The sequence below is a fragment of the Triticum aestivum genome, chromosome 7B, assembly GCF_018294505.1.
Source record: "Triticum aestivum cultivar Chinese Spring chromosome 7B, IWGSC CS RefSeq v2.1, whole genome shotgun sequence".
In the NCBI taxonomy this organism is placed as follows: domain Eukaryota; kingdom Viridiplantae; phylum Streptophyta; class Magnoliopsida; order Poales; family Poaceae; genus Triticum; species Triticum aestivum.
The window spans coordinates 170,079,607-170,095,584 of record NC_057813.1 but is presented as its reverse complement, the minus strand read 5'-3'; the positions used below and the strand labels follow the sequence as shown (position 1 = coordinate 170,095,584).

The window sequence follows — 15,978 nt, the reverse complement described above, 5'->3', positions numbered from 1 at the left end:
ATACGAGGAATAAAAGCTATTATCCATTTAAAAAAGACCTCTCCGTCCATGTTTGCAAATCAGGCATGAAGATTTAGGTCTTCAATTTGACTATAAAATATTGGTAATACGCCACAAAAATAGATATGTTCTAAAAAACTAAAGCTATATTTTCTGCGACATACATAAAACATGTTCGATCAGCCAAAATTGAAGATTTAGAAAGCCGTGCCCGACTTGTAAACCCGGATACTCCCTTCGGACTGGTATTTTAGTCGGTTGGTCATCCCTTGTTTTTTGACCGGACCTATGATAATAACTTCGCCCGGCGTATTTTTATAAAAAAATTCAGAATAACTTATGTACAAAAAGCCCCGCGAAGAAAAACTTATGTACAAAAATGCTCTCCTTTTTATACAAGGTATGTACAAAAGAAAAATCTAAAGACCAGTTGAATTGAAGAGACTTATAAACCGGATAGTTAGTTTTCCTTTACCGGACCTGTGGGAATGACTATTTGTTTAAACAAGGCAAAAGACTTGCCATTTTCATTGATTAAGAGAGAAGTTTGTGAGATACACGCCGCTCAAGCGGCACAAACGCTAACTAATTACTCTCGCATGTGGGAATAACTTTCTCAGCATGTTTTTTTAAAATTTTTAGAATAAGTTTTGCACAAAATAAGATCTAAAGATCAATTGAATTAAAGACCTAAAAACATGTGCCCGACTTAAACGGATAGAATTAGTACCTGGATGTTTTTATCTATTTTTTCTTCAGCCAGAAAACTGGATTTGATATTCACAGAGTATGCAAATTTCACATATCAATACATATTATTTTAAAAATAAAAAAGAATATCAATACATGTTCCGACAGGTGCATGTCAATAAAAATTTGAGTAACTGACAATTGAGTCCGAAGTCCGAACCACATTTGTTAGTAGCCAGGCTGTTACCTCAGATGATGTGAAAGATTATTTTTAGGGTTTCATTAAGTCTTGTCTGACTAAGACTTACCAAGTTGGCATTTTACTTGAGATTATTTTGAAATAAAAACTGGACGTTGGGCTCCAATAATTGTCGGCATTGTATAGGCTAGCATTGGTCCAATTTGCAAGCAACTACTACTACGTGGTATTTAATTTGACTCTAGAGCCTGGAGACATATCACCAGTCGTGATCCTTATTGGAGGACCATGTGGTCATCACCAAAACGCCAGCAAATTCAAAATCAATGCGTTTGTTCACGTATGCGAATTGCCCAAGTGATTGAGCTCCAAGTCAAACGAACAAGCGCGCTTTGGTTATTGGGGGCTGCGCACGTAGAGGAGTTGTTGCCATTCATGGAAGAAGCTTAAGTAAGCAGCATTTGTTGTTTATTAGCTCGCATATCTGGCTATTATATGCCTTAAATCTTTTGCATTCCTGGCCTTTGGAACGTCCGAAAAGATATCCCTTCTCGGAGCACGGTTAAACTAGTATACTAGTAGTAGTGGTACAAAAGGACGCCAGATGTACTTAGGGAAAGACACGATCTCTCCTCGACCACGCAAAAAGAAACAAAGGCACGGTGACAAAGTTCGTCACCACCACTTCCCTCGGTATCATCTCCCGATGTAAAACACACACTACTCGCGACACTTTGCACGCCATCCCGGCCTCACCTGATTGAGTGATTAGCTGTTACCGTCGGCGCGATTATACTTAACTGAATTCCACTGTCCAAGAAGACGCATGTGCTAGAACAAGACGAGTTCGCGCTAGCTAGCTACCTAGTCTGTGCGCAGCACACTTGTCTTCCTCCCGATGCGTGCAGCGCAGCGCAGCGCGTCGATCGTGTCCGTTTGCAAAGCTGCTGCTATATGTAGTCCGTCCACCTGCGTCCGTCCGTCCGTGCACGGGTCCGCGTCGATCGTATCAATCAGTCGGTCGGGCGAATCCGACGTGCCGTGACGCCCGTCGTGGACTGGACGGGCGCGGATGCCCCGCCTTCTCTTTCGCTTTGTGGTCGGGGGAGAGGAGGAGGGTTGGTGGCCGGTAGGTTAACCACCTCCTTCGTGTTGCGCGGGCGGGCGGGTGATCGCCCAACCAACAGCTCGCTCGCTCGCTCTTATCCGGGGCAACAGCAGCCGGCGTCGCCTTGCGCCCGTCACCACCACGCACGACCACCAAGCACAGCAGACCGCGCCACACGTCCTACTACCATGCTGACATAACATAACATACCCCTAATCCTAATGCAAGGCGGTCGTCCGGTGCAAGTAGATAGGGTCCAATCAGCCTAGCAGCACGAGAGTACATAAACTATTAACACCAAAAAGGATCTCCCGCGTCAGATGCTGCTGGAAAGAGAGACAGATCCTATGGGGCGCCTTTTCTCTTTTCTCGGCGCCGCTGACGCCGTATCTTGCGGCGACAGCGATCGGCGGGCGACGGCGACGCCGGGCCCGTCGCAGTTGGGCAGCAAACAGAAGCTGGACCAGGCGAGGGCGACGCGTGCGTGCGTTGGAGATGCTGGATTGGAATGGCATCCCGTGCGTGGACCCAAGGGAGCCCAAGAATCGAATCTTCCAGGCTTCTCCCGCGGGAGTCATCATGCCTGCCTGGTGCTCCTGTAGTAGAGTCTGCATGAAGCGAGTGCGCCTTTTTGACACCGGTCCTCGTCATGTACACAGATGAGCTAGTACACGAGTGCTTCACCAGGCTTCGTTCTGGCGTCCGAGCTCTTTACCGTGTGGTGGTTGCTGTTTCGCTGGGCATTTGCATCAAAACCACAGGTGCGCAAGCACACAAGCAACACGGAGAACGAACCTTTTCTTGTCCTAGACCGATATACATTGTGTTGGCATGACAGAAACAGTACTTGTAACAGAAAACAACAACACCGAAATTGATAATCTAAATGCTATGTCAATGACAACCCAATTCTCTTCTATTTACACCTGTTCACGCCTGGCAGTTTGGGTTGTGCAAGGATCTTCAGAGACAGTCTTCCGGAACGGAACGAATTTATGACATGACATACAACAGGAGGTAGAGGCACGATGGCAACAGAAACTCCACATACAAAGGAAGACCGCATGCACAACCCGAATCTCAGTAACTACTACTTCCTCCGTTCCGAATTACTTGTCTTCGATTTGTCTAGATACAAATGTATCTAGACTCATTTTAGTGTTAGATACCTCTGTATCTAGACAAATCTAAAACAAGTAATTCGGAACGGAGGGAGTACGCAAGAAGCTTCCGGGCTCATCAAATAGTTTTGGATGACTGGATAACACGGTATCAACTTGTAACTGCAACAACACAAAACGTGTACGTTAGTTGTCCTTGCTCAACAGAAATGCCACAAAGTTGGCTAATAATAAGGGTAGTGCAAGGAAGAAATCAAGACAGAAAAGACAGAAGCCACATCAGGGCTGTAACTCAAAGAATGACTATCCAAAAAACAGGCAACATCTATCAGCCAAATCCGGCCGCATTGTGTTTCTGATGAAGAAAGCATCATGATCACCAAGAGATGTAAATAAACTAGAAAAATATAAACATTCAGGTCGCCATAGTTTGGCTCAAACCAAGCCCATTCCCAGCTAGTTTCCTGCCAAACTCAGCAATTCTTGGATGGAAAACACAACTAGTCTCGTAACCCTTTGGAATTGGGCTTCAAGTAACACCAAGATAACTTTCACTGGTTATATGCAATTTCTTTAAGATTAATATAACTTTGCTAACCGCAATAGTCTGATATGCAAGTGTAGGACACATGAATTTGCATGGAGCGAAGCAACACAGTTGACTTAGGTAAGTGTTGTAAAGCAGCACTCGTAGTGCTGCCCAGGTATGTACAGGATACCAGCTTGGCCCAGAACAAAACACCATTTGGAAGACCAAACCAACAAGGATCAAATTAGCAGCGCTAGCACACAACTTAAGCTTTGAATTTCCCTTTTTCTTTTTTGCTTCCACTTATAGTTCTACAAAAACACTAGAATGGTTTCGTTTCTAGCTTCTGCCAGGATTTGTGATCTCTCAATCTTTTAAGGCTATTTGTCCATTCTTGAAGTGCAGAAAATGTAGGATAACAATTTGAAGTGAAGGACAAGAAAGTGATAGGCATGCTTAGGTAAATTAACAACTCAAAGCATCACGTGCAATGAAGACAAGGATCTTCTACCATTATAAATATAAAATACCATATGCAGGTAAAATAACAGCTCACTCAAAATACCATACACAAGAACAAAAACATAAGGTTGGTTTAGAACGCTTACTATAAACATCCACTTCAGTATCGGGCCCAACATTTTCACCAACTTGGATAATCTGGAGAAGCTAATGTGAATTCTTTCATTTGCAGCCATGTATTCCAGTAGCTGTATTCAAGAACACTATGCAGAGTCTTTTCTTCTGTGCCTGCGGTGTTTAGAATGCTTTCTACTTCTGTCTTTATCAGATGATCTTCTACTACTAGATGTATATTTTTCCTTGTATTCATGATCACTAGAATCACTGTCAGACATGCGGGTCCGATGACTCCTTTTCTCCCGACGTTTTCTCTTATTCTTTTGACTGTCAGAGGACAAATCGGCATCAGGAGTTCTACTCCTGCCTGCTCTATGCCTTGAATGTGACTTTCTTTTCTTACCACTACGTCGTTCATCAGAAGAACCAGAATCGGGTGTTGGACTCCGATTTCGATGATGGGATCTTCTTTTCCTACTCCTATGCCGTTCAATAGAAGTATCAGACTCTGGACTACCGTTCCGAATCTGACGATGTGAAGAGTGTGACCGGCCTATGTCAGCACTATGCTCATATTTCAAATCAAGCTTTTCGACATTGGATGAAGGACCGTCCCCATTACCATTGGCAGCTTCCATCAAACCCAAAGAACACTCGTTCTCCTTTATCTCCCTAAAAGTAGATGTCTGGCCATTCCTAGATACACTTGCATCAGCTGTTGGAAGGATTTCTGATCTAAATAAGACATTCGGTGGCTGGGCAGGTTTCTCTGCAGGAACCTCCAATCCCAGTTCTTTACCCAAAGATTCCAGGAAATCCTCAGCAACAAGACGATTAAGAGCCATGTTGGCACCTTCACTCGTCTTCACTGGATCCACTTGTTGATTGTTAAGAGGTTCGTCCATATCATCGTCTGAATCATCAGAAAAGATTGCCTGGAAAGTGCAACAGATAACTTGTCAGTACAGAACCCTCAAGTCCAATTAACCATTTCCTAATTGACAACATAGACAACTGTGGAATCAAAATCAGCAACTGTTGCGCCCACATCACCCATCATAAAATGTAATTTGTGTGTTTAAATAAAATACAGAAAATTCACAGATGCACAACATGCTATAAAAAATGACCATTTGTGAACTGTAAGAAAGTAATTTGTGCACATATAGTTGCTCCGCTAGTATCTCGCCTCTTGTACTTTTTGTACAGTACACAAATGATCTTATTTTTGCAAGTGCGTGTGCATAGCATGTTGTACATACATGATTTTTTCACGTTTTATGGAAACTTGGCATGCACAGTAGGATTATGTCCACCTGTGGAGCAGCTTAAGCCACCATACAGGCTTAAGCTCTTCTAAACATGAAATATTTTACAGGCTTAAAGAGGAAGCATAGACAACTGTCCAAGTTCTCTGACAACCCCACATTTAAGATACCAACCAGCTAAGCAAATCTGAATCTGTGCAAGAAATGAGTGTAAACACAACTATCAGAACCCATACCTGGCATCAGACTTAAATTGGTGCTTCTACCAGATAAAAAATGACAATATCCCATTATGAAGCATTGCACCTACTATTCCATTTATTAAAGGAAAATTTGAATGCACTAATTATGTTAATAAACAAGACGTCATACTTGCATGGTATAAGGATTTAAGGTTACCAATTTAGGCCAACTCTAACCGATCCCCTATCCGGCTATAAGGGAGGATAATTTCGGTTTTCCTCCTCTATGTCGCACCTAGCCGATCCCCTAAACCGGTTAGTGGAGTAAAAAAATTACTCCAGCGCCTATCCCACGAGTATATTTACTCCGGCTGGAGGCGGCCGAGGAAAATCTCCTGTCTCTCCTGGATCCCCTCCGAACCCGAATTCGTCCCGGGCCCGTCATCTCCCCCGACCAAATAGCCCGCCAGCCTCCTCCCCGGTCCGTGGCTACGCCAACAATGGTGTCCGGCACCAGCCTCATCAGCTCGCTCGTCAGGGAGAAGGCCACATCTACTCTCTCACCGCCAAGGGCGACGCTCTGTACACCGGCCCTGACAGCAAGAACATCTGCGTGTGGAGAAAGCAGAAGGACTCCGGGAGGTGTAGGGGAAGGGAACCAAGCACTCGCCCATGCAGACGCTACCGAAGCAGGAGCACGCCGTGACCGCGCTACAAAGATTCAGTCAATTGACCAAATATAGGCTGCACGACAAGTGTTCAACGATATGCTTAAACCAAAAGTAAGTTTGACTCCGCTAAGTTTAGGGGATCGGCTAGAACCGACCAAAACTTAGTGGAGTATAAATACTCCACTAAGATTTACTCGGCCGGATCCTCCTCTATTTTTTAGGGGATCGGTTAGAAATGTCCTTATTGCAGGAAAATGGGTTCAAACTCCACGCCTTTATCTCACAGTGCCGAATAACCAACTGGGCAATACCGATTATGTGGCCCGTGTAGGAAAATATAATTATTTAAAGGGTTACAACGTAAATTATGATAACCCAATTTCCAACAAACAGCATGTATATACTCTAACCTATTGTTTCACTACATTTATGTATGTCAATTTATGCCATTCTCCACAAGTGCACAGTAAAGTTTGGAGTTTTTTCTCCTTAATGAAACAAATATGGCTACCTCCTATTATTTTCTTTTCTCGAATACGCAGGAGAAGTGAGTAGGACTTAAGGATTTTGAAGAATCATTTTTTTTTCGTTCATACATAGCCAGGTAAGAAGAATATTTTTACAAGAAAACAGAGCAACATTATTATTATAGGCCTTTTACCCTCAATAATCATGAAGCTCTATAAGTTCTACTTGTACATATGTGTTCTATGAAATCCATGTAGAAATTTTGTTTTTCCAAGTGAGGCCATGAGCTAGGACTTTTGGTGTATTTTGCATGTAGAGACGAGGTAGTATCTAATGGAAAAAACAACCTGGTGCACTGCTCAATACAGGTAGCAATATGGATGCTATTACAGAGGTCAGTTTCAGTCTGAGCAGAAAGTCGAGGGAGCACAAATTAAACATGCCAAGATAATCCTTCAAATATGGTTTAATTCCACATGAATTTCTGGCCAATGTTTCCCCTAAGAACATACATTTGGGGTAATTATTACTCCTTCCGTTCCTTTATGTAAGGTGTATTTTTTCCGGCACAGTGACCAAGGCACAAAATAATAGAGAATGTAGAACGAAATTACGCTTGGCCAATTCGTTGGTTAGCGGCAAGTAAATCGATTAAGCTAGGAAAAGGAAGAGATACAGGCAATCGGAAAAGAGATACTTTCCTATTTTTTTCTAACAGAAGAGATATATGAAATCAGGAGAGAGATACTTTCCTTTTTTTAAGAGGGCTAAACATGGGATTACGAGGAATTAGAAGAAATACACCTTACTGAAATTTTATTAGAAAACAAATACTTGTTATATAAAGGAATGAAGGGAGCACCTTGTAAAGATCAACAGGCCTCTGCATACTGCTTGCCACAATATCAGGGTTATTTGCAGTTTCCTGTGCCTCTACCTCTTCTGTTCCTGACACAGCAGCATTTTGTGGAATAGTACTTGAGCCCCTTACATCTTCATTTATCTTTTTGGTGGACTCGGTCATAAACATAAGGGTGTCCATCTTGCTTATTGGTCTTCGAAGAGGCATTGGCTGCACATACAGCATGCATGATAAGATGTCAGTGTGAGTGACGTTTTGAAAATATATATTTGATTTAACACCAAATAGCAAATAATAAAAAAGTAGAGTACTATAGAAGACTAGAACTGATACATTTATCAGTTGCAAATCAGCTCCTTAGAACTAGACATCGGAAACTGTACTTAGCTACAAGTATAAAAGTAAGAACTGGGGAAATTTACGACGATACTCTTAACATAAACCGCAATGTATCTGTGTGTATCTGTGACCCCATTCCTTTTCTAAAGATCACCAATTTATATTTCTTATTCTGTGTACTTAATTTTTAGTTCATTTGCCTATCGTAATTGGCTAATTAACACAGTCATATACCCAACAATATAGAATCACTTAAATTTACCTTTCCCATGAAAGGGTCAACAATATCAAAACGCTTGCACAGTATTGGTGAAGGCCGCCATTCGAACTCCTCCCTCTGTGGATACATGGGCCTCTCATCTTGGAGTACCGCAGAGCTCTGTATTGTTTTTAAGGATTAAATTGTGAAAAAGAGACATGACATTACTAATAGACCCAAATAAGCTAACTTACCTCTAATTGAGTGGATGAAACAAAGCGTTGCTCATTCAATCCAGGTAAACCCAATATTGACAAAGGATCTATAGCCTTATATTCTTTTCCTTTTTCAATTGCATCTGCGGCAGCCTCAAAATCTAGTCTTTCACGAGCACGATCAGCCTCCGACATTGTAATTGTAGGAGCAAGACTTGCAATACGAAGACCACCCTGATATTTCTCCTTTAGAAACTGCTCAAACCTTGCCTGCTTTGCTGGCTCATTTCTAAAAGGTTTCTTTGACTCTGGCACGCCATCCTATTGCGAAGCAAGAATAATCCATTGCATAATCAGACCAAGATTAGGTAATTCATATAAAGAATGTGGCACAATTAGGGAGGCAGCAATAATTGGTAAGACAATGCAATTCAAAAACATACAAGAGATATTGGCTTCACAAAGGTGTCACCAAGATTTGATTGTAGTTGAACAGCTTCTTTTGCAGAAACAAATGAGCTAGATGATTTAGAGCTTCTATCAAGAGGCTTTTCACCAAGAATAGTTCCACGATTCTCAGCTGTCAACTTGTCAGAAGAAGGCTTCGACTTAACAGCATCAGGTCTTTGCCGGTCAATAAACTTCTGCTGATGCTCCCATAACTTCCTTGTGTAGTAGCTACATCCATCTCCTCCATCGAGGAAAAGAAACTGTGGACTTGCTTTACTTTTCTCTTTGTAGAAATCCTCTATATGTTTCCCGCAACGAGCAACCATAGCAGCACAGCCCTCAATCAATAATCTCAAGGTAGTGTCTTCTGGAGGAGCAACCTCAGGAGGAGCTAGATCAGAGAACTTATCAGCTGTCTGAATTGGACTTGAGAACTTATGGCGACCATCAAAATCAGCTGGGATCTCAGGAGGATGAAATCTGAAGAGTCACAGTGTCACCAAATTTCCAAGATGAATACATATATATGAGATGAATATGGAATTGAGTAAACTAATTTGCTGAATGTGAACTATAATAATACAATATATACATAGCTAACAGGTGTGCACGTCATCCTTCATATTTATTTGCTGATTCCACTGAGCTTAAACTAACATGGCGAGACCCAGTAACTATTTTTCCATTCTTGACTTGATGACCTGGTTGCCTATCTACACTCCCAAGGCAGCTGAGGAACACCTTGACAATTAATTTACTGAATGTTGACAGATGAACCATCAACGCATAAAATGCACATGACAACTTTACTTGCGCATGTGCGGGTGCGCGCGTGAGAGAGGGAGAGAGAGAGAGAGAGAGAGAGAGAGAGAGAGAGAGAGTAGATGTTGGGAAAACACATATCACCACATACCGCTACGTAGCGATAATTCAGTTGAAAACACATATCGGTACATATCAAGGAGAGAGAGAGAGAGTAATTCGGTTAAAAACACACAACTGTATGCGTGTCGGGAGTTCATTGGGTGGAAGTGGCTAGAATTAATTTGACTATTTTTTGTTAATTTGTGAATAAATTTAACTAGATTTTATAATACAGCACTACCATTTAAAGTAACATTCACTAAACTGGCGTGCTAGATTGTCATTGCATGTACTACTTCTCTACCAATTGCTTTGTGCAAAGGCTCACAAATCACAAGAAATTTCTAAAATAGATGTCATGTTATGCACATCTTTGGTTCTTTCAACCACATACTGGCAAGAGGTTTGGCATCAATAGATCCAACTTAACAAGTATGAAAGTATAAAACAGGTTTACATAGCACAACATAAACAGCAAAAGAATACCTAACATGGTGACAATATGTGGAAAGAGAGAATCAAATGATTCATACATACAAAGTTCAAGCAAGTACTAGGATAGAAAAAACAAGCTAAGGCGTTAACATTAATAATCAATTATAAATCAAAGAGAAGCATCACCTTTCGAGTTTGTACTCGGAATTTGAGGCAATTTTAAAGCTCAGGAAGAAACCTCTCTTCTTGTCTTCAAGTTTAAACTTACTGTCACCAGATGTTTTTGAAGGCTCGATATCAACTTCTGTTTGTTCATAATTGAAACCTGAGCACGACAAATATAAGGATAGTAAGACATGTGAGAAACAATATCAAAGGGCCAGTCCATCTTAAATAGAAATAGCATCTTCAAACAGTGAAACAAGTCTATTAAGTCTTGTCAAGCTATATGCACAATTGCCAAGATTTCCATTTGATAGCACACATCCTCACAGGAACAAATAAGAATTTACCTTATAGCGGTACAAGGAGATAACAATTGTACATTCAGAATCTACCATAACCGACCATTCCATTTCAGTAAGGAATGATACACAAAAATGCCATATGCTTCCATCAAAAGTTCAAGACTTCCAATATTAACATTACGTAGTTTCAAATGGACCAGAAGATAATTAAATTACCTGATGCATAAATATCCTCATCTTCAACACCAAGCTCTTCGAGTGCTCCAATTCCAAAGCCAGGAGCATATTGTCCTGCTGATGATCAAACCACTAGCTAAGATTTTCCACCCAATATACTTGAGCAATATTAGCAAAAATAGAGAACCGAACGTAAGGGTCATGACAATCATACAGTTTGAAATCAGGAGACTTCCCCTCACGGAAACATCACTTCGGTTTCGGTCCCTGTTCATTGATTTGTGTGATCTTTTCCTATCTGCAAAGAAAGAAAATGTGAGGTCAAGCCAAGGTTCAAAAAGGCATGCCTAGTCAGGTCCGTATGCCTAGCCAGGACCCAGGAGATCCATTCAAATGATCATTTATTGGGGACTTGGAGTATGGTACCTTTAAACTCAGGCGCATGCTTGAATGGGTCAAAACCTAAACCATGCAGATCTTCCTTTGGATGAAGTACATACACCTAAATATTTATGGAAAACCAGGAAGATCAGCTGATGTTTTCTTCTTCATGGAAAACAAGTTAGCAATTGCATGCACACTTTTTGAGCAACAGTAACTTATTGCATGAATAGTTGCCTGTATAATCCTCAACGCAGACCGACAGGGTGCCATAACTAAGTGTTTAGTGGCCTTCGTACAAAAAGCAGGCTGGCTCATGGGATGCAAGATTATCTACACAGCAAGTTCAGCTTTAAATCTCAAACTTAGCTTCCCAGAAGTCAGGTCCAACCAGTAGAATAATTACTTAATTAGGGAGTAATAATTAGTTTATTATGGCAGCCAAGACACCGTAAATTTGCAGTGGTAAAGGCAAATCTTTTCTCCAGATTAAAACTTTTTGCTGAAATTCTTTACCACCCACACAATGCATACTGGACATAATATGCAGGCTAACCTGAAACTAGGCAACCAACCAATCATGCGTTAGATACTATCATACTAACCGTCTGTCTTTTATAATGCTGCTAGTGACTTTTTACGGTCTTCAAGATAGAAATTTAATATTTGGTTTTAGAACAATGATTAGTAGGAGCTAGACAAAATATATTAGTATGAAAGTACTTACTATTTTAGTTCAGCTATAAAACAATATTATTTAGTTCATGTGGAAAATTGCACTGTGTGCACTCTATAGCATAAAACAGAGGTACGAGGTCTAAATATAGTTCGGATTTGCAAGAAAAAGATCACAATAAGTTCGTTGAAATTTAAGAAGAAAAAAAGTTCATTGAGCACTTTAGTACATCATAAGAACCAAAGAGAAGTGAAAAGGTGAAACCTTACAAGAGAAGTGCTCACAAACAATTAAACAAGGAAACACAAACTTCAACAAATAATCAAGAGAGATGCATGTCCTGCTTACTGGGGTATTTCCTGAAGCGCTTATTTTGTCAAATGATTCTGCGACATTTTCATCCACTCTAGATTTCTGAGAAGCAATTTGATCTTGATCCTCATCGTTACTGACACCAGAGAGTGCAAGAAACGCTTTTCTAGCTTCCCTACGTGACTCTGTAGGCATCAGCAGTTAATTAGTTAGATAAACAACACTACCACACCAAACCATTAGGTCGCTATTTGAGAAGCACAATGCTTTTTTTAACAGATAACTGTTGGACTAAGATAATTTGTGAACTCAGATTTTCTACAGCCGATACAATAGGCCGCTCATGGCTGTCATAATCTGTCGTTCTGACCTGATGGTAGGCCAGACTTTGAATGAATTCAACGAAAAACATTGAAAGCGACACGGAACAAGTTTGTTCCATAGATCAACTATGAAATGGCTTCAAATTCACAGATAAAATGCATACCATATAAGGAGTCAGCATGTGCATCCTTGATGGTACGACCTTGGCGCCAGCCCATTTTCATCAGTAACTTCACGCCTGCTCAAAAGATGTCAAGATATTACTATTATCTGAAAATATATATACTCCCTCCGTTTCTGAATATAAGCCCCTTCAGAGATTTCAATACGGACTACATACAGATGTATGTAGACATATTTATAGTGTAAATTCACTCATTTTGCTCCATATGTAGTCCATATTGGAATCTCTAAAAGGACTTATATTTAGGAACGGAGGGAGTAGTTGAAAAGATAAAACAATAGAGACAAACCAATCGAGGTTGTGGCGGGGACCACCAATTCATCAGGAACAGGTCCAGGAATAGCTGATGGTCTGCATGCAGATGTGCAGATATGTTTACATATATATCAATTAGAGTGGTGAACTAAGAACACTAACTTTTGCCATTTAAGTTAAGAAGGCATGGTCATACGAACCTAAATTGATAAAGACCAGAGTAATGCTAGAAATCTTGTGTATAGCCACATTAATAATTCAGTGCAGCTAACACTAAAGAGGACACTTAAGTAAAACTGATTTCGAGGGTGTTGGGTTAATTTCCACCCCCTTACCACAACTCATGCATGTTTGTCTGATGAAAGCCATATGGTTCACTGCTGCAGTTTGGGCACACCAAAGTTGCATAATACCATGGCCACCTCATCCATCACACACAATTGGCGAACAAAACAACCTAACTTGTGACAAACAACTTAGTTGCCACAAGAAGTGTGGCTTGCCACACTTTATCAAACCTAGGTTAGTCGTTAGCCAAGTGTTGTAGCCAACCAAACATCCCCTAAGCTTCATGTCAGTTATGCAATGTAAAGATGCTAACCTCTCATTTTGTTCCTTGGATGCTTGTTTTCTGGCATGCTCTGCAGCCGTAAAACCGAATGTATCATACTGTTGAGATGTTTCCAAGGCATTACCTCCCATATCCTGCAAATTGGTGCCCAAATTTGTCAACAGATAAGTTCACAATTTCATGAAACAAATTTATCCTGAGAAATCACTTATGTAAAATCAAAGTCAAAAAATACATTGACACTGTTGGGGGCCAAGCTTAGTCAAATACGTCAACACTGACACTAGTAACCACTGGTACATGCTCGTCAAGGTTTACACATTTTCAACATTCTAAGAAACAGGGAAGACATTACAGTCTTTTAATATCTGTACTAGCTTTACCTTTACAGCAAGCGTCTGTAAACAGATATATGTTGTCAAGTAAATTAACTAAAGATGTGAGATAACATGCTTATAGTTATCCTGGAATAATTTCGCAGATAATGATAGTTACAATATTGATGCGATCATTCTACTTCCAATCATGGAGCAATTTCATTACAGACCAAAATTACTTGTCTATTAAAACTGAAAATCAAAGCATTTTCATGTAACTGTCTTGTTTTCTAGATGACTAGAACATGGCGTGTTTGCATTCGCACTCAAAACATTAAACGTCAGGCAGTCCAATATGGAATACCATGAATTGAAATACAACAAAACAGTGTACGACTGCTGCAGATTATCAATTTCCATACAAAAAGTGAGCACTGGAATAAAAAAAGCATCACATACCTTGATATCTTCCTCATCAAGAAAATTATATATGCTTTGTTTTTTATGCTCAGCTCTACTTTTTCGTGAAGATGTGAATGTCTGTGGCGTCCATCCTACAGTAAATGACATTTTAATAATTCCATTCATTTCTTCAGCGATACTGTCACATATTAAAATCATAATCTTAAGGCAACAAACATACCCTCTTTTGAGCCAGCAGTATTGTAAAAGCCAGCAGAGAAGCCTCCAGTAAATGCACCATGAAATCTTCTCCGCCCTTCCTCATCCCTGACCTACACCCAAATCACATCTCATTTTTTAATAAAAAACAGAGGTATTGGTTACTTAAAGCAAATCATATGCTACGCAATTTCATGGCAATGCTAACAAAAGAGACAATCCAAGTGTCTAACAAGTTGGTAACAAAAGAAGGAAATATTGCCACAACTAACATCAGGCAAACTGTGCTGCCACAAAAAAGTGTGGTGAACAAAATGGTCACCATAAGTGTGGCAAGATTTGGCCAAAGAAAAAAGAGCCTATGACATCTGGACCATGTGGCTAAGAAAGTGTGGCGCACCGCAACTGCAAGCCAAAGGTTAAGTGTGGCAACCTTACTACAAACCAGAACATCCCCATAGTTCACTCCACACGATTCCATCAAATAAACCCTAAATTGAAGAACATTTGCAGCATCCCCAACCGCAAAAAACACTATTAAGGAAGTTCAATGGATTCGAAAACACTAAACTGAAACACTGAACACGATTCTGTCATAATAAACCCTAAATTGAAGAACTCGCTTTCCCGACAGACCTGGATGTATAAACTAGCATGCGTAGCTACTAAACTACTCCCGCCATCCCGAATTACTTGTCCTAGATACATCCATATCTAGAAAAATCTAAGACAAGCTTTTTGGGGACAGAGGAATTACGAAATTGCTAGTGATCATAGCCGAAATTGTGTGTGGACCTGTTGTGGTTGTATGTCTTGTGGCGGTTTGCTTTATTTATAAAGCGGGGCGAAAGCCTTTTTCGGTAAATCTATTACCAACTAATGCGCCATCAATTAACCCCGTAAAAGGGAGAAAAATATATCCCGATGCTTGATTACAAAGGGTACACAGGAGTGAATGGGGTGGAGATGGGGGGCCGGGGGCGGGGTACCTCCTGCTTCCAGGCGGGGAGGGCCCGGAGCTGGCCTGCGTCGGCGACGGCGCGGCGCTTGCGGGCGGAGATGTCCTCCTCCCGCTCGATGGGCGTCCCGTAGACCACGAGGTCTTGGTCGTCGTCGTGGGATGCCATGGCCGGGGGATCCTCGGAGTGGGAAGCCCTAGCTCGCTGGCGGCGAAGCTGGTACACGACGACGGTTCGGGACGGGGAATTGCCGATGGGTCTCTCCGTGGTGGTAAAAAGGTGGGCCGAGACTATAGGCCGTACGGTGTAGGCCGCCTGGCCCAACAAGCACATATGGGCCCAAAAAGGTCTCCAGTTGCTACTCTCTCCCTCGAGGAACACTGTCCCGTTCGCTTGCTAAAAGAAACTGGTTCAAAAAACCGGCAACCGGTTTTTGAACAGATGTAAAATATATTAGAAAAATAATTTATGACTAGAAAACAATGATCATAAATTTTAAAACATAATTGTAGGTATTAAAATGTTAAAGAATTTAAAAACTATATATATATATAC

At 41.0% G+C, this 15,978-nt stretch overlaps 1 protein-coding gene across 2 annotated transcripts; it reads right to left on the bottom strand.

Annotated features, from left to right (window-relative positions):
- Positions 1-2,782: 2,782 nt before the first annotated feature.
- Positions 2,783-15,695, bottom strand: LOC123156409 (G patch domain-containing protein TGH homolog). 2 transcript variants are annotated; one of them, XM_044574541.1, is made up of 18 exons: positions 15,454-15,695; positions 14,487-14,577; positions 14,303-14,397; positions 13,557-13,660; positions 12,990-13,051; positions 12,680-12,754; positions 12,229-12,377; positions 11,250-11,325; positions 11,038-11,121; positions 10,863-10,940; positions 10,366-10,504; positions 8,874-9,360; positions 8,470-8,751; positions 8,279-8,395; positions 7,678-7,887; positions 4,256-5,161; positions 3,217-3,280; positions 2,783-3,091 (listed from the first exon to the last, which is right to left on the bottom strand). In XM_044574541.1, exons 1-16 carry the CDS (start codon positions 15,589-15,591, stop codon positions 4,373-4,375), a joined length of 2,976 nt encoding a protein of 991 aa, XP_044430476.1. In that variant the 5' UTR covers positions 15,592-15,695; the 3' UTR covers positions 2,783-3,091; positions 3,217-3,280; positions 4,256-4,372. The 2 variants fall into 2 exon arrangements, with proteins under 2 accessions (XP_044430476.1, XP_044430475.1); XM_044574540.1 differs by having other exon boundaries at positions 2,783-3,280.
- Positions 15,696-15,978: the final 283 nt, after the last annotated feature.

What these genes read in the sequence shown, in the direction of transcription:
- LOC123156409 (XM_044574540.1), bottom strand. Translation starts at nt 15,591, where the DNA reads ATGGCATCCCACGACGACGACCAAGACCTCGTGGTCTACGGGACGCCC. An exon ending in TACTGCTGGCTCAAAAGAGG is followed by an intron (nt 14,398 to 14,486) that starts GTATGTTTGTTG and finishes CATTTACTGTAG; the next exon opens with GATGGACGCCACAGACATTC. An exon ending in TTGTGAAGCCAATATCTCTT is followed by an intron (nt 8,752 to 8,873) that starts GTATGTTTTTGA and finishes GCTTCGCAATAG; the next exon opens with GATGGCGTGCCAGAGTCAAA.